At 47.8% G+C, this 24,696-nt stretch overlaps 1 protein-coding gene across 1 annotated transcript; it reads left to right on the forward strand.

Moving 5' to 3' along the window:
* Positions 1-375: 375 nt before the first annotated feature.
* Positions 376-18,814, forward strand: npy2rl (neuropeptide Y receptor Y2, like). Its single transcript, XM_070993023.1, has 6 exons — positions 376-522; positions 650-911; positions 1,394-1,526; positions 10,852-11,017; positions 13,514-13,667; positions 13,821-18,814. The coding sequence occupies exons 2-6, from the start codon at positions 729-731 to the stop codon at positions 14,394-14,396; spliced, it is 1,212 nt and encodes a 403-aa protein (XP_070849124.1). The 5' UTR covers positions 376-522; positions 650-728; the 3' UTR covers positions 14,397-18,814.
* Positions 18,815-24,696: the final 5,882 nt, after the last annotated feature.

The following is a 24,696-nucleotide window of genomic DNA, read 5'->3' on the forward strand; positions in this document are numbered from 1 at the left end:
GTGAAGTGAATGGGATCTATTTAGAAGTACCCTATGCAAAAGTACATGTCAAACATACTTTAAATTGAGATAAACTAACAGTAAGCCTTTGAAATATTTCCCTGTTTGTTCAAACCTGAAAGCAAAGTGAACGCAGCCCTCAGTTCTCCACTCAACCATCATCTGCAGTTGTTCTGTGGACGGGAGATTATCTGATGATTCCACAGTAATCTGATCTCATTTACACACATAATCCAGGTTTCTTTCCAGATTAGGGCCTTTGAGAATAACCCAGTAACACTGCTAGATTTCTGAATGAGTGACCTGATTGTTGGACAACGTGTTTCAGTCAGTCTGCTGCTGATTCACAGACAGAAACTCCATCTTTGTTCGCAGCAGCATGGAGGCGAAACCAGACTGGGTCCACACGGGTTTAGAGTAATCAGCCTCACTTCACGTCATTTCCTGCTTTAGTCCGAGTCTGCGACGAGGAGGCGGATCTTTGCCTCGTGAGCTGCTGGAGACCAAAACTGAGTCCATCAGGTGACACGAACATCCGTCGCTAATGCTAACGCTACACCAAACTCTGTGAAAGCAGCTTTAAGGACACAAGGTCTCTGTCTGTCTGTCTTACCTGTTGCTTACCTGCATGTTTCTTGTCATCCAACAGGCTGAGTGTGTGTGTGTGTGTGTGTGTGTGTGCGCGCGCGCGCAAAATGCCACTGCTGGCTAAACACATGTGATCGGACATGGAGGCTGTGAGCGCAGTCAACGCCACGCAGGACGACCGGCCCTCGCTGGATGATGACCCTGGCACCCTCGGTTACCATGACTACGACCCCAGCGCCGGCGCCAACCCGACGGCTTCGGCCACATTGGGGTTTGAGGGGGTTAATTTCCCAGAGGACCCCATCAGACTGCTTAGCGTACAGGTATTCTCCTCCAAATTTAATTTAGAAGACTGATTGAATCACAGCGCTTGAACTTCAGAGCCAAAGCTCTGATTCATTCATTCATTCATTCATTCATTCATTCATTCATTCATTCATTCATTCATTCCCTGACGAGGAGCTCGAGGCTCATGGGACATTCAGGGCCGCTAATGTGTCACAGTGTGTGTTTGTGTGGTCTGGCAGCCGCCAACACACCAGCGTCCGGGCCCTTGAGCTCCACCCACACAAACAAATGCCATCAGAGTCAGTTCCTTATCACGAGGTCTGTATTTGGTCGACTGTTGTCTCAAATAAAGGCCTGGTTCTTCCCTCAGCTGCTGTGACGCCACAGACTTGACGCTAACTCACCTCAGTTATTTCAGGTTTACAGAAGAGTCCGCTGAGCTGAGCTGAGCTGAGCTGAGGTGAGCTGAGCTGAGGTGACAGACACCTGACAGGTGTGTCGCTGCTGCTGTTTGCAGGTGGTGTTGATCTTGGCCTACAGCACCATCATCGTGCTGGGGGTTCTGGGTAATTCTCTGGTCATCTATGTCATCTACCGCTTCAAGACGCTCCGCACTGTCACCAACTTCTTCATCGCTAACCTGGCTGTTGGTATGTGTACACACACACACACACACACACACACACACACACACACACACACACCCCTTCGCTTCCTGGAGACTTACTCTCACCCTAACCTCAGCCTTGTGGACATACATTTTGTCCCCACAGTGTGACTGTGTAAACAGATGTATGTCCCCACAAGATAAGGAATACATGGCCACACACACGCGCGCATACCCACGCACACACATTACCACACAAACAGGTCACCATCTTTGGATGTCAGAGAGGGTTTCCTGGCTCTAAAGAGTCGATGGTGTCAAATTAGAAAACAACACAGAGGTGCTGCTGTGTGTGTGCATGTGTGTGTGTGTGTGCATGTGCGTGTGTGTGTGCCCTCTGTAGGTCACTGTGATGGTGACTCAGACATCTGTCAGCTGTTATAAGCTCTGTCTCTGTGATGTCTGGGATTTGTCTGCTGTGTGGGAGACGGAGAGACAGAGAGACGGAGAGATGGAGAGACGGACAGACGGACAGACGGACGGACAGACTGAGCGCTGAAATCAAACATTCATCGTTTGATGTTGGCACATCTGACAGAGAGAAACGACTCGCTGAGATGTAAAATATGAGATGTGACTGTGGTGAGATGGAGGACAGATTAGAGCATTTAAAGACGTCCCTGGGGCTCAGAGGACAGTTTCAGGACTTTACACTAAACCGACATTTCCATTTTTATTCGATAACAAGCAGGAAGCTTTGTTTATTTGTCATAAAAAAACACACAACATGAAAAACATCCTCGTCAGTCGCTGTTATTAGAAATCGTACCATGAGAACGATGTCGAGCTCTTCTCCGTCTGTGTCCTCAGCTCTTTCTGACGTCTCTGTGAATCCGTCCTGAGACTGAAGGCGAGCTAACCCATAACATGCTAGCACCTCTGGAACATGCTAATGCTAGTCAGTCAGCGTCTCCGTCTTTGTGTTTCCTCTCATGTTCTGTTCTCAGGTTTATTAAAGAGGACAAAAAGCTCTCCAAGCCGTTAGCAGACGTGTTAGCTTGTTAGCTCATGTGCTAATGAGACAATAAGTTCACATTAAGACTGACCTCCAGCGGTCGAGCTTCTCACCTTGCTGCAGCGGTATGCAAGTGTGCTCCCGCTCACCTTGACGCCGGCGTTTCACCAGGCGCTGCTTTCAGCCTGTGCAACACTGACAAAGCTGAATCGATTTTGATGCTTATCCTCCAGGACTGAACGCGTTGCTGCAGAGAGTTGAAAGTTTTATTTCTGGCCTTTGGAAACATGTATGTTGAGCACAGGTGGCGATGAACGACATGATGATGATGTCAGTCCGCCGACGCATCGGCTCGGCTCCAGACGTGTTTTCTCACCTTCGTATGAAGGATTTAAACGTGTGTTCGTGAAGCTGCAGAGCTTTGTGTGTTTTCAGGAGCTGGAGAATATCTCGACTTTGACCCCAAACGTCAACGAAGGATTCAAACGACCGGCGCTTCGCCATCATCTGTTCAGAGCTGCCACGTAAATGAAGCTCTCAGTGAGCGCCAGCCTCGGCGCTCGGCGGGCGATGTCACCTCCAGTCTATTTATCTCTAATTGGACGAGTCAACGCCTTCACAACGCCTGTGAAGTGTCACACGATGCTCATGTGAAACTTCATGCTGGTGTACAATTAATCACCGTTTGCTGCCTGGATCTTCTTTGTTTTTAGAGTCTGAAACAAGTCAGTGCAGATTCTTTAAAGGCGTTTCTGTCTTCAGTGGGCAGGATGCAGCAATGCATCAGACCAACAGGATCTCAGTGTCACTGTCTTGAACCAGCTGCTCACAGGTCAGTTTTAATTCCTAAAACTGAAATCACTTCCTGTTTCAAACCTTAAGAAGTCCGCTGAAGAGTTCATTTGTGTTTGGAATGAGAATGAGAAGAATGAGAAGATGAAAACATGAAAACATGCAAAGCACTGAACTAATAAACTGGGCTGTTAACAAGCAGCAGACAAGCCAACGAAAATGAGACGTGAACGAGAAGCAATGAAGCATGAAGAAGAAAGAGGAAGAGGATGAACACTAATGCATGGATTCATACTTCAGCACCACGGACAGCGACAGAGTGGAGGCTGCAGTGAAACCAGACGTTTGTGAGGTGCTTGAAGATTCACGTCTTCAGCAGGAACCAATGAGCAACGAGCTGCAGACAGGAGGAAGAAATCTGTGCAGAGGCACAAACACACTGATGGCTTTTAGCCTTTAGAAGGAAAACATCCACGTGTCCTTCACAGAGAGAGGACAAGAACACAGTATTTGGAATAAAGACATTTAGTTTTATGTTTAGCTGTTTGTCCCTGATGTGGGACGTGGACGTCGCTTAAAGAGCGTCTTAACATCCCACTGACGCTCGCTCATCGAGCCTTCACAGTCTTTTACTGTCTCCAAGGAGGAGTGTGCTGAACATCACATTACCTCGTCCTCCGGGGACGCTCGGCACGCCGTGTCCTCGCAGACGCTCCACAAAATGTGTTTCTGCCTAATGAGTCACGTTACAGTAAACTAATGGAAAAGGTCGTCAGTGAGCGCTGTGCAGGCGTGTTTGCTCAAATTCATTATGTCGAAAAAGAAAATGAAAAAGGAAATCACATTTCTCTAAAGCAAACTGGCCGCTGCGTTTTATTTGCACATAAACAGAATTTCCAGGACGAAGATTTGCTTTGCTTTTAAAGCCTGAGATGATCCTCCAGTGCGACGTGAAACCATCCAGTGTTTGATGAGGACGTTCATCAAATCAGCGAGGAGGAGCAGCGATCAGGAGGAGGAGGAGGAGGAGCAGCGATCAGGAGGAGGAGGAGGAGGAGGAGCAGCGATCAGGAGGAGGAGGAGGAGGAGGAGCAGCGATCAGGAGGAGGAAGAGGAGGAGGAGCAGCGATCAGGAGGAGGAGGAGGAGGAGGAGGAGGAGGAGGAGGAGGAGGAGGAGCAGCGATCAGGAGGAGGAGCAGCGATCAGGAGGAGGAGGAGGAGGAGGAGCAATCAGGAGGAGGAGGAGGAGGAGCAGCGATCAGGAGGAGGAGCAGCGATCAGGAGGAGGAGGAGGAGGAGCAGCGATCAGGAGGAGGAGCAGCGATCAGGAGGAGGAGGAGGAGGAGGAGCAATCAGGAGGAGGAGGAGGAGGAGCAGCGATCAGGAGGAGGAGCAGCGATCAGGAGGAGGAGGAGGAGGAGCAGCGATCAGGAGGAGGAGCAGCGATCAGGAGGAGGAGGAGGAGGAGCAGCGATCAGGAGGAGGAGCAGCGATCAGGAGGAGGAGGAGGAGGAGCAGCGATCAGGAGGAGGAGGAGGAGGAGGAGGAGGAGGAGGAGGAGGAGCAGTGATCAGGAGGAGGAGGAGGAGGAGGAGGAGGAGCAGCGATCAGGAGGAGGAGCAGCAATCAGGAGGAGGAGGAGGAGGAGGAGGAGGAGGAGGAGCGATCAGGAGGAGGAGGAGGAGGAGGAGCAGTGATCAGGAGGAGGAGGAGGAGGAGGAGGAGGAGGAGGAGGAGGCCGACCTGCTGCTTTGTTTGCTCCCTCCACTCCAAACAAGAAGCACTTAAACAAGCACGTTAATAAAGTACATGATGGAGTGTGAAGTGGCACTTTGTGCTTCTGTGCGTGTGTGTGTGTGTGGGTGTGTGTGTGTGTGTAAGCGTGTGTGTGTGTGTGTGTGTGTGTGTGTGTGTGTGAGATGTGCACCACTGTCATTAAACAGCCTGAAGCGTCAGGTGCTCTAGAAAGTGTAAAGAAAATGGAGTGCAGAGCAAAACTTCCCACTGGCTGTCATTAATCAACACACACACACACACACCCATCCACACACACACACACACACACACACACACACTGGAAAAACATCATTAAACTCTTTTTGCCTTTGGAGTTTTGTAAGTTTTGAGGAATTAAAGTTCCTGTTAAGTTCCTTTCATATGCGTCAGGCGTGTGTGTGCAGTGTGTGTGTGTGTGCGTCACAGTGTGTGTGTGTGTGCAGTGTGCGTGTGTGTGCACGCCGAGCGAGCGGCTGCTTCCACGCTCTGAACCACGAACACTCCGCTGTCAGAGAGGACGAGGAGAAGACGTCGGCTTCATTCAAAGACCAGAAAACTAAAGAGGCTGAAAACAGATTTTTTTTTTTAAAGATAAATTTACAGACGAACAAATCTTTGACTTGGACACAGCGGTCAGAAGACGTCATTTAAACCATTAAGAGGACTGAAATCAGCTGAGAAGTTTCCACCCTTCAGTGTTTGGCTTGACGACACACACACACACACACACACACACACACACACACACACACAGTGACACACAGGTGGTTGTTAAGGTGAGTCTCCACCTGTGGCTCGTCTGGCTGTAATCAGTGTCTGAGCTCTGCACAGACTCTTCTCAGCCAGAGCTGCTCTGACTGCGCTGCTGTCAAAGCAAAGCCGGCTGAGCTCCAGAGATGAGTGAGGGGGTCATCCAGAGATTTATTAAAGCCAATCTGACGTGTTCAAACTGTGATGAAGAAGTGGAAAATCAGGGTTTGTGTTGATACTGAGACACGGTCAGGCAGAGCAAAGCCAGGAAATCTGTCCTGGATGCAAAGAGCAAAGTTCAGGATCTCAAGTTTTTTGTCAAGAAGAATGAAGCCGCTTCACACCTGAGAAGACAAAGAGCCTCATCCAGAGCGAAGAACCACGAGCCCTCAAACGTCTGGCTCTGCTCTGCTTATGTTCTGCGAGGCCGTGGAAGCTGACGCTCTGTAGATCTGAACGCTCGTGTCTGGATCAACGCTTTCATCTCGCTGCAGTCCCACCACACGGTGCCAGGCTGCACCAGCTGCTGTACATTAACGTCCCTAATGCCCGTTTTACAAAGCTGCGAGGGGGCGCAGTATAATCTCTTTATTCAGTTCAAACTGCTGCAGTTTGCTTCCCCCCACACACCATCCCAGGAAATCTCAAATATGTAAATAAAACCCTCCAGCTCATGGAGGCGCCTGCTTCTTCAACTGATGGTTGGTGCTTTTGCTGTTCAGAGGTCTGCGTTATGTAATGTTCAATCAATAGTTCATTAAAGGTTTGGAGCCGTGTGAGCTGCGTCTGTCGAGGAAATGTAACATTCCAGATGGAAATGTGTTTAAATTTGCATTTTCTTTTGTGGATTTTCAGAAAATTGGGATGGAAGCCAAACAACAGTGGATGGGGTTCGGTTAGTTTTCTTATCTGACAGTCCCTGTGAGGAAACCTTTAGTCTTTCCGACTGTCAGATATTCACTTTTCCTTTAGCTCTGTTTTGGTCTCCACCAGCTCCTGTGAAAAACGTCTAGTTTATCGCCGCTGAACGCTCCACTTTCTTCACCAGCTCGTTGCTAGCTGTGTCTGTGTGGTTTATCAGCTGCCCGCTGAGGCCGGAAACAGCAGCGATGTGAGCAGCGTGGACGAACCGCGACAGGAAACATGCTCTAAAACCAAAACGACGAGCGGAGAGACGCTAAAACGCCGAAACTCTCTGTGGACATTTGATCCTGTTGTGAGGACAATATGAACACATGAAGACGACAGGCTGCACGGACGTGTAGTTTGTCTCGATACCTCCGCCCGCCTGGCCCGCCACAACACGCCATCCCTGCTCTTCTCATTGGCTTCACCGTGTGTGCATGGCTGCATTTTCCCGCTCAGCGTCATGTGAAGAGGCCGAACCGTCACGTTCTATAGATGAACAAACATCACGAGTATTTAACAGCAACACAAACGAAGTGACAACTGCTCATTTTGTACCTTTTATTGCATCTTATATCATGAGAAAAGACGCCACACTGGCAGCCGGCAAGCGAATATTAATGCATGAAATCAAGTGAGAAGGTCACGGTGTGACTCAGAGCGCTTTCATGGACACGAAAGGGTTCGAAAAGTTGCCGCTAACGGCTGGAAATGAAAAGTGTTGAGAACCAGACAATAACAGCGTGCTCCTTCAGAGATGAAGAATTACAGACAGAGGAAGAACATTTTAAAGTGGTCCAGTCCGTCAAAGGGAAGACAAACAGTCCTGCTGTGACTGACACACTGTAAAAAATGAAAGAGCCTCAAATATCAAACAGAGTAGAACATAAAAATATATTTGAAGGTGCTTGAAGAAACCCTTTACGTATGACGAGTTACTCAAGTGTCCAGTTTGGTGCTCAAACAGCTTAACATCACATTGAAGCTTCGAGTAACCTTTCCATAGGATTAGGTTCTAGGAAGAACCCACATCAACCCGTAAGCTCCTGTAGGAACCTCTGAGCACCACAAAGGTTCTAGCAAGCTTTTCTTCAGCTCACAGCTTCTGGAGGACCCCTTCTTTTGGTTTGTTGGTTTCAGTTTGAAGCTAACTAGTTCGTCGTGTATCTGTACAGCTGGAGTGTGTGAATGTCAACAAAATCTGAAGACAGTCGTTCTTCTGCTCACTGTCCTCATGTCTCATACACTTCACGCGTTTGTACGGCGCACGTCGGACAAAGCTGCAACCGGACTAAAGGATGCTGAGAGGAGTATGAGACGGACGGAGCGGAGATGAAGAGAGCAGCGCTGTGATTGATGTGATGTGAAATGTGCAGAACGACGGCAGCCAGAACGTTGTCGGCTCAGTTCCCCCGAAACAAAGCGGCAGCGGGCAGGCGAGCCGACAGCTCGCGGTCAACGAACAGAAACCGAGCGGGCGAGCGAGCGAGCGAGCTGCTGTCTCCACATTATCTCTGTCCGTTTTGTCTTTTTGTCTTGGCGGGAACAATGGCAGCGTCTCTTTCTGGGACAACACAGATGATATTCTGCTGTTTAGGGTGATCAGTGATGCTGCCTCCCCAACAAAAGGCCCATGAGATTTTTCTTTTTTCAAGCGTAGCAGCAGAAATAAGAAGCTTCAGGCGCTAAATAAACCACGCCACGGTCACATGACATGAAGTTTCTTATGACGCTACTCTCCACACTCACTGTGCTATGAACTGGCAGATCAAGCTGGAAGGTTTGAGGTTTGCAGGAAGGAGAACGTTTGTTTTCCGCTAACATCCACCTGCAGCGACTCCAGCCTGATCGGTGTTGTTACGCCTCCGTCAGTGCAGCACGAAACAGGGTCGTATTCCTGGATGAATTTAGTTGAAAATAAATCTGATTTTGAGGAGATTGAGTTGCTGGTCATCTTGCCTTCATGGTGAACGATTGAACGATTCGCTGGTTATTTTTTGCTTTTTCGCGCCTGACTGCTCCATTTAATCTGTTCCTCTTCATTTCTTTCCGTCTCTTAGTTTTCCAATCAGTCGTTCTCGTCTTATCCTCGTCTTTCATGTCTTTGCTCCTTTTGTCTCTCACTGCTTTCTCCTTTGCCTGCTTTTCCTCTCCCTCTGTCTCACTGTCTCTGCCCCGAAGCATCACAGGAAGCAGAAGGCCACGTCTTGGGAAGAGGAGGGGTTGGAAATCAGGCTCAATGAGACCCTGCACATTTCATTTTTATCTAACACAATTTGGCACCGTGCCCTTATTCCAGACTGACATGATTCAGAGGGTCGCGGACTTGCCGTGCCGCTCTTCCAGGGAGACGGGTCCAGTCCCTGCTGGGCCCTCATGTATCAGACAGACAGTCTCGTCTCATTGGAGGTCTAAGAGGGAAGTCAGCGGATACAGCTGGTAGTCCAATCAGAGCAGGAATAAGCTTCCTGACTGTGGAGTTGTTCAGGTGAAGAGTTCAACTGCAAACAGGGATGTTTTTGTTCATCGCTGAAGCCTCCGCTGTCCTAAAAATAACATTCAGGGATGAGATTAGAAATGCTTGACTTCAGAAACTGAAGGTTGTCAGGAGTCGATTGAATTTGTGGACATTTCTGTAGATTTAGACAGAGGTTTGCTTACAGATGCTGACTGATGCTCGCAGCAGATGTTGACGCTCACGCGTGCAGAGGTGCGTCTGATTGAACCGGCCATGTGACCTGCCGTCTGTCGCAGCCCTCGAGCAGATGGCGTCTGTCTCTCTTTGATTGTGGACGGATCTGACGCTCACCAGTTGTTTTCACTCATGGTGTGGCCTCAGATGACTCGGGACAATCCTCCACAGCTCAGTGTCACAGCTGCTTCATCTCCCGTCACTCATGACATGTAAAAAGATTCAACTCTGCCAAAGCGTGAAGGAAAAGATGCTCGGCGACCGCGACACAACTGACCGAACCAGTCGAATTCATTGCGTTCTGCGTCGATGTGCGGTGGTCGCAGACGTGTCCCTTTGACACTTTCTATGCTTTCACATAGATTACAGATTAATGAACCAGGACATGCTCTCAGTCCGCGTTGCCTTGACTTTTCTTCACCTCCTCCTGCTCCTTCACTTTCTCACTTCCTGCTTGTTACCAGGGAGAGGCAGCGTCGAAGTCGCCTTCCTGAGCGTCACAGAATAAGCTGAAATATGCTGCACGCGGCCGGATGCAGTCACCTGCGACGGAGGGAAAGAATGAAGATCCCAAGGACGGATCTGCGCTGCAGAAAAGACCAGGATTATCATCATTTTCAGGGTCGTGCATGAAAAGGGAGGCTTCCTCGGGGTTACTGAAATTCTTACCAGGAATTCAAGAGAAAATAAAACCAGACTGTCAAATCAGACTTAATAAACTAAAATAATCCAGTTTAATTAAAAACTATGCCGCTAAAAGGCGATTGTTTGAAAATGTGCCGAGGTCGTCGTAAGTGTTTAAAGAGGCTCACTTTCCTGCTCAGAGTTAGAGATGGAAGAGATCGATGCAACGCTCGTGTCTGTGCACTAAACATGTATCTGAAGCCAGCAGCTGTTAGCTTAGCACAAAGACTTGAATCGGCTCCAGTGCAGCACATCACGAGTTTCTGGTGGGAGGATTTTTGAATACCTTCAGACAGAGCCAGGCTGCTTCCAGCTGTTTCCAGCATTTATGCTAAGCTAGGCTATCCATCCCCTGGCTCTGGCCCCAAACTGAGACTATTATTATTATTGCAGCCTCTGGAAGAACTGAACAGCTACAGGATGCTTCGCCGTCCAGCAGGTGTGATTTGAGACGGCCTGGGGGTGTGTTTACTTTTTTTTTTTTTTTTTGATGGAGTTGATGGTGATAAAGAGAAGAGCTGATTAAAAGCTTCCTCCTGCAGTGGAGAGGCAGCATCAGCACTTCGATACCATCACACAGCGTCAATGAAACACTGCAGTGTCTGCATTCAGAGCAGCTGAGTCCTAAAAGTTTGAGAAACGTCTTGAAGGATGTTGAGTGTTAAAAGTTAAACTCTATCAGCCACGTGCAGATGTCTGCTGAAACACTGATTTTCTGTCCTGACTGAACTTCCTGTCTTCTTGGCCTCCAGCCGACCTGCTGGTGAACACGCTGTGCCTCCCCTTCACCCTCGTCTACACTCTGCAGGGAGAGTGGAAGTTCGGCGGCACGCTCTGCTTCCTGCTGCCCTACGCCCAGGGCCTCGCCGTGCACGTCTCCACAGTGACGCTCAACGTCATCGCCCTGGACCGCCACAGGTGGGTGGGGCTTAGAGCGGTGGGGGTGACTGGGGTTTCACATGTTTGTGTTACGTTGGGCTGATCAGGAGGTCAACTTTAAGTGTAACACACTTCACTGATGGACACACAAAACGTGTTAAAGAGTCGTTTTCACCTCAGTTCAGCTTCTCTCAGGAAAAGAGGATTAAAATATGATTCTCATGCAAATGGAGGCCACTCTGACGGCCTGGTTGAGTGTAGGTGTTAAGAGAAGTTCATTTACATAACTCCCAGCTGCTGACCTGAAGAACAACTTAAAAAACTCTTAAAAAACTTGAAACGCTTCTTTTGTGAACTTATTTGAGACGCACTGCAGCGTCCACAGTCTGTCGTCACTGTCTTTTGCCTCCACGTGTCCAGGGAGCACAGACGGAAATCTGGTTCAAAGCTTCACGCAGTGTTTGAAATTGATGTTTTCGGCAGATGGTTCCTGACAAATACATTAAAAAAAGAACAATTTCTGAGCATCCGAGTTCTGTGTTTACCTGTGCGCTGTGTTGCATTGTGGGACGACTGTCCATTAGCAGCACAGGCAAAGCATCAAGTGAGCACAGCCTCAGAAGCTCGTTAACGTTAGCATTCATTTTTAAATCAACTTAAAAACTGTGAAAGTATGAAATTGATTCACTGAATTAATTTTGCTTTCTTACCTGAGGTTCTTCACTTTCATGTACACTAAACATGGAGCTGAAAGGTGGAGACAGGTAGCTTAGCATAAAGCCCGGAGGCAGCAGGAAACAGCTAGCCGAACTCTGTGGAAAGCGCTTGATGTGTTGATTGCTGAGCTTTAGAGGAGCAGCTCGCTGTGTTTACCGGTGCAGCAAACGCAGCTTTTACACAGTTTGCTGAGGCTGAATCTAAATAAAGAGCTGTGCTCTCTTTGCCAACAAGTTGTTCAGAGATTTCTGAAGACATAACAAGCTGCACCGAAGGAAGCTGCAGCGCCTTTGCTTCTACTTAGCATAACACACAGCAAACAGCCACGACTACAGGAAATGTGAAGCAAGCAGACGTAAATTGGCTGGAAGTGCGAACGAATGCCGTGTCCTTGCTTGGATCAAACAGACTCATCGTATAAATCACTGCAGCGACACACAAACGATGGATGATTATTGTTAAAATGGGACACTTTCTGAAAATTTGCATTAAGCTCCTCACTGCAACATACAGCAGAGGAATGACAGAACCAGAACTGATTCGTGATCGTTTTGACACACAATGACGTCCCCTATGTGACGTAAAACAGTGAGTGTGTTGTTGCTTGTTATGCCACGCCCTCCTTGATGATGTCGTATCCATGTGACGCCTAACTGTCCCAATGAAACAGCACTCACAATACCCACATAAACTTTGTCCAAGAGGCAAGAGAAGTTACTTTTAAAGGTAACACAGCTCAGGTTTCCACATCTAAAACACAGCTAAAAGCAGCTCGGCCAGCGTTTGATCCAGTCTGCACAACAGCGAACAGACGGCTGCCAGAAGTCCACAGAGACCCACTTGGCTCACATCTAGTCAGCAAAAACAAAGCACAGTGTGCTGCCAGGCCGTTTACCGCTCTGTCGCTGAGTCTGTGAGTCAACTTCAACGCTAACTGGAGGCCACAGCTACAAACATGAGAAGCACTGTAACGAGTAGCCCACAGTTTTTCTTCTGCTTGTCAGCGCTGCAGCCGAGAGTTTTTTCTTTGTGAGGCAGGAGAGGTGATCACCGAAGTTAGAAGAAGTGAAAGTTTTTCAGAAAACTTGAGTGTATGTTCATCAGCCTGTCAGCTGCAGGCTGCTGGGGTGGTCCACGGTCCTCAGAGGACAAATCCTACTAACTGTGGTGTCTTTTCCCCATGAGGGTGATATTTTTGTGTTTTGAGTGAAATACCTCGATCAGTATTGGATGAGCTGCTGTGGATTTTGCTGCTCAGTTTTTGGTCAGTAGGTTCCCATCCACCTCAGCTGTGCTTCGTATTGATTGCTTACCGGCAAATGTTAAGATGGGCATCATTGTAAACAGTAGGCTATACCTGTGAAACATTAGCATCTCATTGTGAGCATGTTAGCATGCTGCATTAGCATTTAGCTCAACTACTGCTCCCTCCATCTTTCCTTCTGTCCTCCATCAACCAACAGTTAAACCAATTTCTATTTTCTTAGTTTTTACATTTATTTTGGATGCTTGAGCACATTTCACTGCACTTGAGTTTGAGTTTACCACGATGTCACCTGAGACACAGATTTGCTTCCCAAACCGGCAGCTGTGAATAGCCAAACCTCAAGAGTCACATAAAAACATTGAGGAGAGTCTCAGCTGCATGACTCTGATCTGCACGTCTCACCACTGTGTACTGTACTTCATGTGAAGACGATGAGTTCCACCAATCTTTATCGATCTGCGACAGTCAGGGTGTAAAGGTGGACTCATCCCTGCTGTGTAGAGTTGTATAACAGCAATGCATGTGTGTGTGTTGGTGTTTGTGTGCCTCAGGTGTATCGTGTACCACCTGGAGACCAGGATGCGTAAGGATGTGTGCTTCGGGGTCATTGCGTTGACCTGGGTGCTGAGCGCTGTGCTCGCCAGCCCTCTGGCCATCTTCAGAGAGTACGGCTCCTTCACCCTGGAGCCTGGACACTCCATACAGGTAAACACACACCTGTAGCCTGCTGTTTCCACCAGGCTTGGCTGCTTTGTGCCCCAGCTGTGTCGCAGTCTTGTTGCAAATACACAAATACTGATTCAACCTAACCTAAACTATACTAAACTAACCAAAGCTAATACCTGTCCTGCCTCCCAGGTGTGCACCGAGAAGTGGCCAGGTAAAAACACAGACGGCACCGTCTACAGCATCTCCATGTTGATCCTGCAGTACTTCCTGCCACTGTCCATCATCTCCTTCGCTTACGCCCGCATCTGGTCCAAACTGCGCGGCCACGTCAGCCCGGCGGATAGCGTCGCCGGCAGCAGCGCCGGTTCTGAGCGCCACCGCCGGCGCCGCAAAACCACCAAGATGCTGGTGACCATGGTGGTGGTGTTCGCTGTCAGCTGGTTGCCGTTCCACGCCTTCCAGCTCGCCACGGACATCGACAGCACGGTGCTGGACATGCGCGACTACCGCCTGCTCTACACCGTCTTCCACGTGGTCGCCATGTGCTCCACCTTCGCCAACCCGCTGCTGTATGGCTGGATGAACCGCAACTACCGCGCCGCCTTCCTCGCCGTCTTCAAGTGTGGCAGGGGAGGGGAGAGGGGGAGGAGCGGCCGGCTGGATAGCATTCACCCCGTTGGAGGAGTAGGAGGAGGGAGGGCAAAGAAGATAGTGCTTGAAACCCAGGATGTTGTGTCCACCCACTTGAACGCCACCGATGTGTGAGGGCCTGAGGACGGTGGAGATGAAGAGGGTGACGGAGGCGAAGGGGAGAGGTGACAAGAAAATGATGAGGCGACGAGGACCAGAAAATCAATGTCATGAAATCTTTTGTTGAAGACGAGAGACATGAGAAGAACACGAGATTCCAGATGCAGACAGAAGCAGCAGGGAGACAAAGATGAGACAGAAAATAGAAATGAGAGGAAGGCGACGGGGGGGATTAAAGAGGTTTTGGAAGCCCAAAATAGAGGAGGAGGCGCAGACAAGCAGGGATTAGAAGAATGACAGGAGAGGAGAGGAGCTGCTGAATGACACGAGGTCTCCTCGACCAATCGGGGAGCTCGTAATGACCGAGGAGCTCGGTATTTGAGCTTCAAGGGAAACTCAGCTTTTTATGTCAGATTTGTGACAGAGTTTATTCCACAAATAAGAAAAAGCAGCTCTGATTTTCTCCTGACAAAACCTCGATCCTGACGACAAAACTGATGCTACGATCACCTCAGACTTCAATGCAAATCTTGTGAAAATAGGGCTTTACTCCATCTTCACTCCACATGTGAAGCATTTAGCTTGTACATTTTAACCAGAGTGGCTTACAAAGAGGGCAGGAGGACGCGTTGAGGAAGCAGCAGCTTCCTTCACAGCGAGGCCAGCGGATTGTTCACGTTGGCCGAGTCAGAGGCTGCCGGGAGCCACGGGAAAACGTTTCATTAGCTGAAAGAAACGGCAGAAGAATGAAGGATTGTTGAGCTCAGACTGAGCCGAGGAGGACGAGGATGCATGATGTAAGCTTTGTGAAATCTCCGATGTTGTTATGTCATGAAATGTGTGCTTAATGTGGATTATGGAGAGGTGGACGAGTGGAGACGTTACGACTGAAAGGGGAAATCATTCAAAACACAAATGAGTGAGATTAAAAAGGTGACGCTTTGTTTTTTCCTGTTTTCAGTAGATGAAGGACGGAGAGTAAAGACAGAGAACATGAGAGGATCAGCGAGGGGAGGGAAGGAGTGAAATGTGGGATAATGAGGCAAAAGAAAAAAGGATTTCAAAGGACCAGCGTGAAGCAGCAGAGGGACGGTCCTTTCTGGACACATGAATGTCTCCGCTGAAAGTCGTCTGTTGTTTTTCGTTTGTCAGCTTCAAAGTGGAAAGAAACTAAACTGCGATTGAGGTTTGACAGCTTTCAAAGCGTCCCTCTCTGACTTCAGATCAGCCTGTAGAAGCCACGCGAGGGGCGAGACGTGACGTTAAGCTGATCTGAGTCCAGAGCTGATTTGTTATATTTGAGTGCCTGCACACATTTTGAGTTACACCTCAACCTCAGCACCAGATGATCAGACGTGAAAAAAGAGATCATTCAAATCTGATTGTTTGCATTGAAATAAAGTTTATTGTTTTCGTTGGTTTTCAAGGGCGTTTGATACTGAGAGATTCAGTTCAAACCGCCACCTAAAGTAAATATTCTGTGTTTCACATCCGGAGCTGGTGACCGTCTGGCTTTTATGGCCCTGAAACAAGCCTCTCAGGCTGCTCTGACCCATTAATCATCAGGGAAAAAGGCCTGCACGTACAAAAAATCAATGTAATGACCGTGACAAGCAAGAGACTGCAGTGCTTTAACATCACGCTCCAGTTACACTGTCAGACTCATGATGTACAGCTAAAAAAACAGGCAGAACACAGCTCTGCAGTCTGGGAAGTGGTTTGTTTACGATGGTGGAAGCTAACGCTAATGTCGCCTGCGGCCTCAACGGGAAGATTTCTAACCACATGTTTTTTATTCAGGTTTCACACGGCTTCCTCTGGAGATGTGGGCTTCTTTATGGACGTGCAGTCGTACGAACTGACACCTGAAAACACGCTTTTAGTTTCCCCTTCGATCGGCTCAGACAGAGAGACGGAGAGCCGTGAAATCAGAGCGAGAAACATGGAGGAATTCAATTCCAGCAAGCAAGCCGATCGAAAGGTTAACTTTAGGCATGCGTTTAGGTTCAGCTGTATTTAACGCATCTGTACTCCGTCACCAACTCGCCCAATAATGACTGATTACTGATGAACCCTTCATGAAGCTCTGACCCACGGCTGATCAGCCCTCTGGAAGTGGAGACTTACAGGCGTTTTCCACGACAGAGACTCACTGACCCTTTAATTTAAGCCGTATGTGTCCAGTTCTGCCTCCACTGTTCTCCCACTCAAGACCCTGAACCTGAATCCATCAGGGCTCAGGAGGAAGACTCTGGGCCGCTTCGGTTTGTGCAGCGTTGTGGAAAAACATGTAGAACCAAGAAGGTTCCTGCGAGGTCTGTCAGTGAAGAGGAGCTGTTAAATGACACATTTCCAGTTTGATGTCAGGTGTCACTGAGTTCCACCTCTTCCTCCGTGTCGTATTGATTTATTTCCCGCACGCTGCCTGGCCGTCGCTCACCCCCTGCTGTCCCATCATGCTCTGGTGTAGGTGCTGCCTGACAGATTGAGCTCATTCACTGTCCGCCTGCAGCACCTCCACTCTGATCGTTGTTTTCACACTCGTAATCGTGCTGTTTGGCCTTCATTTCCAGATCAGATTCATTGTTTAAAATGTTGTTTCATTACGTGTCGACGTCTTCGCTTGGTGTGAACGCAGCAGGCTGACTAACGCTTTGCATAATGGGAGCGAACATGACTGCATCCACCAGTCGACCAATCAGAAAGCCGATCAGATTCAGAATTAAACGCAGTCGCACGTGTTGTAGAGCCCTTCTTTTTGGACTTTGTGTCCCTCTCTTGTCTTTTCCTCTTCAAATCCCTCGATCCTGAGCCGCGTCACCTCTTCACCCGACCCGCAATCCCACAATCCCTCTGTTTCCTCCCACTGAGCCTCAGCGTCCTCCTCTCAGCTCCTCTTTCCCTGTCAGTGCATGCTTCAGATGACTGAACAGGAGGCGATTAGAAGAAATGTGTTTTGTTTTGGTGCAGAGTCACAAACTTTGTGGAAAAGCCTGTAAAAGTCAGAGCAGCTGAAATGTTCCCTGTTCACACAGCTGACTGGATCCACCTCAGACTTCACGACTTTGACTCCAGATTTTCCGAACAGGAAACCACAAAAAAGATTTATTAAAAAACATGAAACATAAACATTAAAACATTTATAACACCTCATAACAGGATCGTGGATCAATCAGTGATGGTTCAGAGATGCAGTCAGTCAGCTGGTGTGCTCTGATTTCCCAAAGCTATCCCACAATGCAATGCATGTGTTTGTCATCGTCCAATCTTGTCAACAGACTTGGGACCTGGAGTTATTTTGGATGTCCAGGGTTCTGAAGTTAAAAGACATGACTGAGTCAACAGCACAGACGTGTCAGGAAATTTCTTATTTCTTCATTGGACATTTAAACAGACAGAAAGACGTCAACTCCAACATCAGGAAGCTCCAACATATCCAATTTCAACAATGCTCTAGGTACTTATATTTTGCTCGCCAGTGTTACTTATTTCAACTATGTCTCTGAGAAATTGTGTTTTTGTTGTTTTGGCATGATGGACATCTCAAAATACTACAACACCCATGAGAAACTACCAGCAGCTGGTACCCTAACCCTAACCAAGCAGTTGCTTTGTCCTAAACCTTTTCAGACCTGAACCCATAAAACTGAAACGTAAAGTTCGTGAACTTATCTTCGCAGAAATGTCAACATTCTGCTGACTGTGTCGTCAGAGATGTGGTGAACTCAGCAGCTTTGTTGCTGCATAGTTGAAGAATTTGTCCAAGATGAACCCAGAGTCCAAAGGAGGCTGATTTAAGATGTAAAAGGTAAATAAAATCTGATATTTCCTGATACAACTGTTAATATTTGCACTGAAGACTCAGCCAGCAGAGTTTCATGCCGATCCAAGCTGCAGAAGTGCTGCGACTTCCAGGAAGTCTATGGGAAAAATGTATGCTACTTTTACTTCTGGATCCAGGACAATTAGCTCCCTTGCTAACCTGCTAGTCAGACCCCTGGTGTCTGCTAGCATGTTGCTAAGCTTTGAAAAGGCCGAATGAGTTGTCGTGCGTAACACCGCTAACTCACTGACAAGCTAACCCACGCAGCCAGTGATTAATGCTCAAACGTCTTCATGAACTCCGCCTTTGAAAGCCCTCTGCAGCAGATCTTCAGCTCCTCATTCGTGCTGTTCTGGTGTCTTCTGGTGAGGTTTATGGCGGGAGAACTCGGATGCTGCTCAACCTTTATCGAACATGAATGTAAACTTCTTCGAAACACGGCCGTCATGTTGTATGTCGTATTGTTTGGTGTAAATATCGACTGTGTGAAAGAAAGACTGTAACCTGGCACAATCCGTCGGCCTTTACCTCTGTCCAACAACAGATGTACTTTTCTCAACCACAAACACGCCTCTGCGTCCTTTCTTGCTGTGTGTGTGTGGTTTATTCTCATTGGTTCGTGCTTAGTCGTAGGTGAGGATGTGCCGGAGTTTGGAGAACTTTCCATCCTGATGCTGGATGCGTCGCACAAAGAGGCAGAGAGTTCGAGTTTAGTTTGTTTTCCACCTGCGGCACAACATGAATGTTTCTCCAGCAGGTTTGTTTTGTGTTTTAGACAAAGAGACTTTAGATTCCCTTCGCTAACGAGCACCGTTGGAAATGTCTCACCGAACCGACGGCAGCGCTGAGGCAGAACTGTGAGTCCTGCTGTGCTGATTGATGTCTGTGGTGAATGATGCAGTTTGGTTCAGCACCAGATGGTTGTGAGTTCGGTCATCGAACATGATGGAGGCTGGGGAATTTGATTTAAACAGTTCAGCGTGTCTCTTTTATCAAAGCGTCTGCTGACGTCAGCTCGCTCGTAGCTCAGTCTGTCTGACACTGAGGTTAAACTGTGGTTTTTAGATGCATTATTCTTCAAAGTCAACCACAGGGTTTCTAAAAACATGTAGGAGACGGGACGAACAGCGCTTGTCCCTCCGTCCCTCCTTTGAAAGAGTGACATGGAAGATAAATGAGACATGATGGAGACAAACAACAACATCACGCAGATACGATGACGTACGTGATGACATGATAAGAGAGCAGAGATTAGATTAGATTAAGATGTGCTTGCATAATCTGTGTGCGTGTGTTTGTGTTTGGATGTTTGTGTGGCAGGAAGTGATATGCATCTGTGGACAGGTTGGTGTGTTGACGATGTGTTAGAGTGATAATAAATATATGATAATATATGATATAGTGATCATAACGTAATGATGCTGTGATAATCTTGTGTACAATGCAACATATCAGGAGTCATTTTTCATTCAGACAGTTCAGAAAATAAAATATGGAAGTTCAGTGATGACATTATTCATCTTAAAAAAATGTCATTTCACCCCTACATATGAATACATAATGCACAACGCAATAAGTGTTTGACATCTAATCTAATGATCTCATTTTCTTTTTTAATTTAAATGTTTGAAAAAACAAAAAATAAAGGAAATGCCACTGAAATATATGAAATATCTGTTTGCAACGTACTTTACAACATGAGCCCAAAAATATCTTTGAAACAGTCTCATCATTAACTGATTTGTCCACCAGAGACCAAAGACAAGTTTACGTCTTTTAATCACCAAATGAATGAGATTCTTATCAAAATGTTTGTTTATGCTTAAAAATAAAAATGAGATCTTTGACCTCTCTAACTCTGCTCTGCTCCAAAAGCTGCTTTTTTAATCTAAATGTGCTCGTCTGAAAATATTCATGCAACATTTCTGACGTTAAATCACCTTTCACTCTAAAGTGTATTTGAACCCTTTATTATTTCCCTTACTGGCAGGTTTCTCTTGGACCTGCTTCCTAAAATGTGTAAATCATCTTTGTAAAGCTACAGGGAAGTCTCGAGTTTCAATAAAATGAATCAGTCTGTGGGTAAATATTGTCGTTTCTGGACTTCCATACTCCTGATGGTCATTAATTGACATTCATGGGCGAATGATCTGGGAAAATGAATCAACATCTACACAGCAGCTCAGCAAGCTGCTTCCCCTCCTCCGGTGGACCTGGAGACGGCTGACTGAGCCAAACTGTCGTTACTGTACCGAAAGCGTCCAATTCCAACAACAGCACGAGGACTCGAGAAGCGTGCGCTCGCCGAGAGTAAACGCAGAGGTCATTAAGAAACTCTCTGAAGCTAAAAGAGCTAATGAAACAGTTGGAATTCAGCCTGCAGGTTTGTGACGTCGGAGATGAAGCGTTCCTCTGCGTACAGACTCAGTCTTCACTCCAGTGAAGGCTGAATTACTGGGTGACTCATCCGACGGCTGTGTGCACAAACTCAAACACACACCGAGTGACTCATCAGCTCACTCTCCAAACACCCTCACCCACTGTAAGAGACGGCAAACCTCATCGAAGCTAAACGTCCCCCGGTGTCCACAGAGGAACTCTGATTTCCACAGCATGCGGGGAGTAAGTAAGCGAGGGACAGTTCAGGCACGACACAGGAAATGAGATCGGCTGGACAACATGTAGTGTTTGTCTCTGGAGCCCGGTGTGCTTGTTTAGAGAGACGTGCGGAGAAGACGGCGCGCGAGCTTCACAGATGTCAATCAGTGAACTCTGATCTGCTGACACTCAGGTCAAATGAATCCTCTGCAGCAGTTCATCTTTAACAGGTGGGGGAGGCTGAATGGGAACACCACCCACCAGCACATGCGCCCATGTACATCTCCCAGAGGACACGCTGGACAGCTTACATCAGACATCAGTGATGCAAACTGTATGTGTAGCCGTGTCTCCCCTTCAGTTTATTCAGCTCCAGAGGTGCTTCGGTCTCAGCAGCGCAGACGTGACTGAATGATCACAGAAACTCTACATGAAGGTGACACTAATCTACAGTGCGTACAGTCTGCAATACAGCACGGATTTGAGCATTTCTGTTGTACAGTTTGCAGAATAGGAATCCGCTGCACTGACAGCACCCTGGATTCATCAGGACGCACACTGCTGATGATCCAGAGTCACGGCCGAGGTCATGGATTCTGCCTCCACAAACGTCGGTCAGATGAGGGATCAGTGAGCCCGACCAGGCTAACGTAGTCAGCTAACGACCTCTCAGTGCAGGAGCGGGGGTGGTGGGGGTGGGTGGCAGGTTAACGTGATTATTCAACAAGGGGGTGGGGTCATCCCCCCCTTACCTCTCTGCTGTACACTGAGCATGTTCTCAACACTGACGCTTCCCCACAGCAGAGCTGAGTGCTCCAGCAGAAGGAGCCACGGTCATTGAGATCATTGAGAAGGTCGATTGGTTGGTGATTTTCCCCCTTCAAACCTGTATCACCTGCGCAAAGATCAGAAGTCAGTGCTGACTGAGTCCATGCCGTTGTTGCTCGTGCTACCTGTCCAGCCTGTTTGTTTTGCATTTATTCTCTCTTCTCTCTGGGACAAAGGATTTTTAGTGGGAAAGACAAATTACATGGGAATGTATGTATGAGTTATACACAGAGTTTCTGGAAAAGCAGCAAAACAAAATCAGCACTTGTTTCTGTCGTCTACTGTTGTGCAGAGATAAGGAGGTGGTAAAAACAGGCGCACTTCCTGTCTGTCATTTTCACTTCCTGGTCCATCCTGGTCGCCCAGTCTGCAGCGGCAGTTTATGCTCATAACTGCCGCTGAGCTGCAGAGGGACTGCGTTAAGCCTGGATGTTTGCTAGCACGCTCTGCGTGAGCTCACACAGCTCACAGACAACGAGCTCTTTTCAGGACAGAAACATGTTTGTGGATGCATCAGAGTTCTGTCGGCCAACCTGTGGCAACACTGGAGCAGAGCAGCAGTTCGGATGTGATTCAGCATGTGGCGTTAAATCGCCCTGACGGACAAGCACAATCGTTACCTCAAACTGGCTCAGTGCTGGTATTGACTGAAAGACGCTAAGAAAATCGAATAAAGAGCAGAATAAAGACAGACAAATACAAAGGGGAGATGAAAGTGACGACTGGGAGCTATTGACTGAGACCGTGGGGAGTAGGAAGGGGAGGAGGAAGCGGAGAACAGCAGCATTGAATGGCAGATGAGGAGGGGGAGTAGATGGAGGGAAACAAGGGCCCACACATGGGAGACAGAGTAATAACTTATCTCACCCCATATATTCCCAGCTGACTTGTGTGGACAGGATAATCACTGGCATTAGGGGACAGAGTCAATGTCTTTGACCCTTAAAAGCCAGCACAGGAATCCATTTTCACTCTGAACCACAGAATCACTCAGTCCAGCAGCCAGCAGGGGCAAGTTACAGGCTGTAGGGCCGGACTCGCTGTGACGAAGTGATCCATGGGAAAGAAAAGAAGCAGCAGAGAGTCAAGAGCAAACACAGACGAGCTGATCGTTAGATATGTCAATACTCTCATCTGCACGTTGTCTTCAAGAGAAACGAAGCGCCGAGGAGCAAAAAACGGAAGAAGCATCTCCATCCGAGCACGATTCATAACGGAGGAGCTGCAGAGGGACCGAGGTGAAGAAGAGGAAGAAATGTGCTTTATTTATCGCACACATAGTTAGTTGCATGTTACATGCGCACGCCATGCTTCCGTGAAATTATTTTCTCCACCTTTAACCCATCAACCCACCCTCAGTGAAAGCACATAGAAAGACACCTTTCATTGTCAGATTCATGTCGGTTTATTGGTTCTTTGCAGGGTCGGTGCTCTTATGAGCTCGTGCTGTGTGTTACTTGCCTTTATGTAGCATATAAGAAGAAGAAGAGCTTCCTTTATTCGTCACATTTTATACACAACATGCAGTTGAGGAGGAAACTGTATATATATATATATATATTCTCTAACAAAACAGGAAACATGGTTTTTCAGGTTTAATCGATGCCAGGAGATGAAGTATAAAAAGAGGAGAGACCTTGAGAAACTAGAGTGCAGTGAAAATAAAAGACACGTGACACTGAAATGAGTCAGAAAACTGGCCGATATGAACAATCGAGACGCGGCTGAGAGCGGCTTCGTGCTGAAAAAGACGAACGTGACAGACTGGACTCGTCACGTTTACTTCAGTTTGTGCAGAAAATGAATGAAAATACTGGAACAGTCGACCACGTTTGAAATAAAATCCGCGCTGAGTTGGCTGGAAACTCAAAGTGAGCTGTTCGTGTGGAAGTCCAGCATACTGTTGACTAATGATGTCCTTGCTAAGGGACACTTTGACTTCAGTCCCTCAGCTCTTTGTGCTGGTGCATTAACGAGGACCGGTCAAAGTCCGACACTTCGATGTCCCTGTCTGCAGCTGCCACCCGTCCACATGAGCCTGTCCTCCAAAGAGAGTTGAGCCGACCGTCTGCCAAGGAAACGATGTGTCTGTCCATCTGCACTCGCTGTGTTGTGATCTGGGACGCTGCCTGCTGGCATCCACTCACGCTGCTGAACAAATGCGTCTTTCAGTGTGTCTGTCTCACATTCTTTTTCTGCTGCAAACACAGTGAACGAACATCAGTTGGGAACTGTCCCCATTTTCCACAGCGGACTCATTTCCAAACATGTCCTCACTGCCCAAGGACACTTTGACAACACCATCACCTCATCAGGGCTTCGTGCTGCTGTCATTCGTTTCTCCAGACTGCAAAGATTGTTCAATGCCAACATGTCCAGCAGCTCACACCCAAGATCAGCAAGGACACGCTGACGTCCCTGTGCACAGCTGCCACTCATTGACACGAGTTTGTCCTCCAGAGAGACCTGAAGTGAGAGTCTGCCAAGGAAACAATGTGTCTGTCCATCTGTATTCACTGCTGTGATCTGGGACGGTGCCACACACACAAACACACACTGCTGCTACATATGTCGCAAAGTCCTGAGCAAACATGTCCTTCAGTGTGTCTGTCTCTGAGAAAGAAATCCTCGCTTTCCAAAAATGTCCCAACATGCAAATAGCTGGCCACGGTTCAGGACAAATGGACAACATAATCACTGAACAGGGACGAGGGACAAGGGACAGGGACGTGGTGTCTGAGAGGAAACACGACTGAAATAAACTGGACAGACACAGAGACACCTTCAAAAAAAGCAGATCCAAGAGACAAAAGTCAACGAGAGTCGACTTGTTAAATGTTAATGAAGTGGTTAACAAGGCCAAGTGTTAATGAGACACCTGGCCGTGACGCGTGGCGAACAGGAAACGTGTCACGGCTGCTGCTAATGTGTCGGCGTGAACTGGCACAGCGGGACGTCTGATGGCTGCTGAGGTCTTTATGTCTCCTCTGTCAGCGGGAAGCCTTTAATTGCTCTGTCACAGTTTATGGATGTCTCTTGGGTGTAAGACAAACATGAAAATGTCAT

The sequence above is a fragment of the Chaetodon trifascialis genome, chromosome 23 (genome assembly GCF_039877785.1).
Source record: "Chaetodon trifascialis isolate fChaTrf1 chromosome 23, fChaTrf1.hap1, whole genome shotgun sequence".
Classification (NCBI taxonomy): Eukaryota; Metazoa; Chordata; class Actinopteri; order Chaetodontiformes; family Chaetodontidae; genus Chaetodon; species Chaetodon trifascialis.

Bases quoted from the DNA above. Each gene is read 5' to 3' on its own strand.
- npy2rl (XM_070993023.1), top strand. From the start codon at position 729: ATGGAGGCTGTGAGCGCAGTCAACGCCACGCAGGACGACCGGCCCTCG. The intron at 11,018-13,513 runs GTGGGTGGGGCT...TGTGTGCCTCAG, and splicing joins ATCGCCCTGGACCGCCACAG to GTGTATCGTGTACCACCTGG. The intron at 13,668-13,820 runs GTAAACACACAC...CCTGCCTCCCAG, and splicing joins AGCCTGGACACTCCATACAG to GTGTGCACCGAGAAGTGGCC.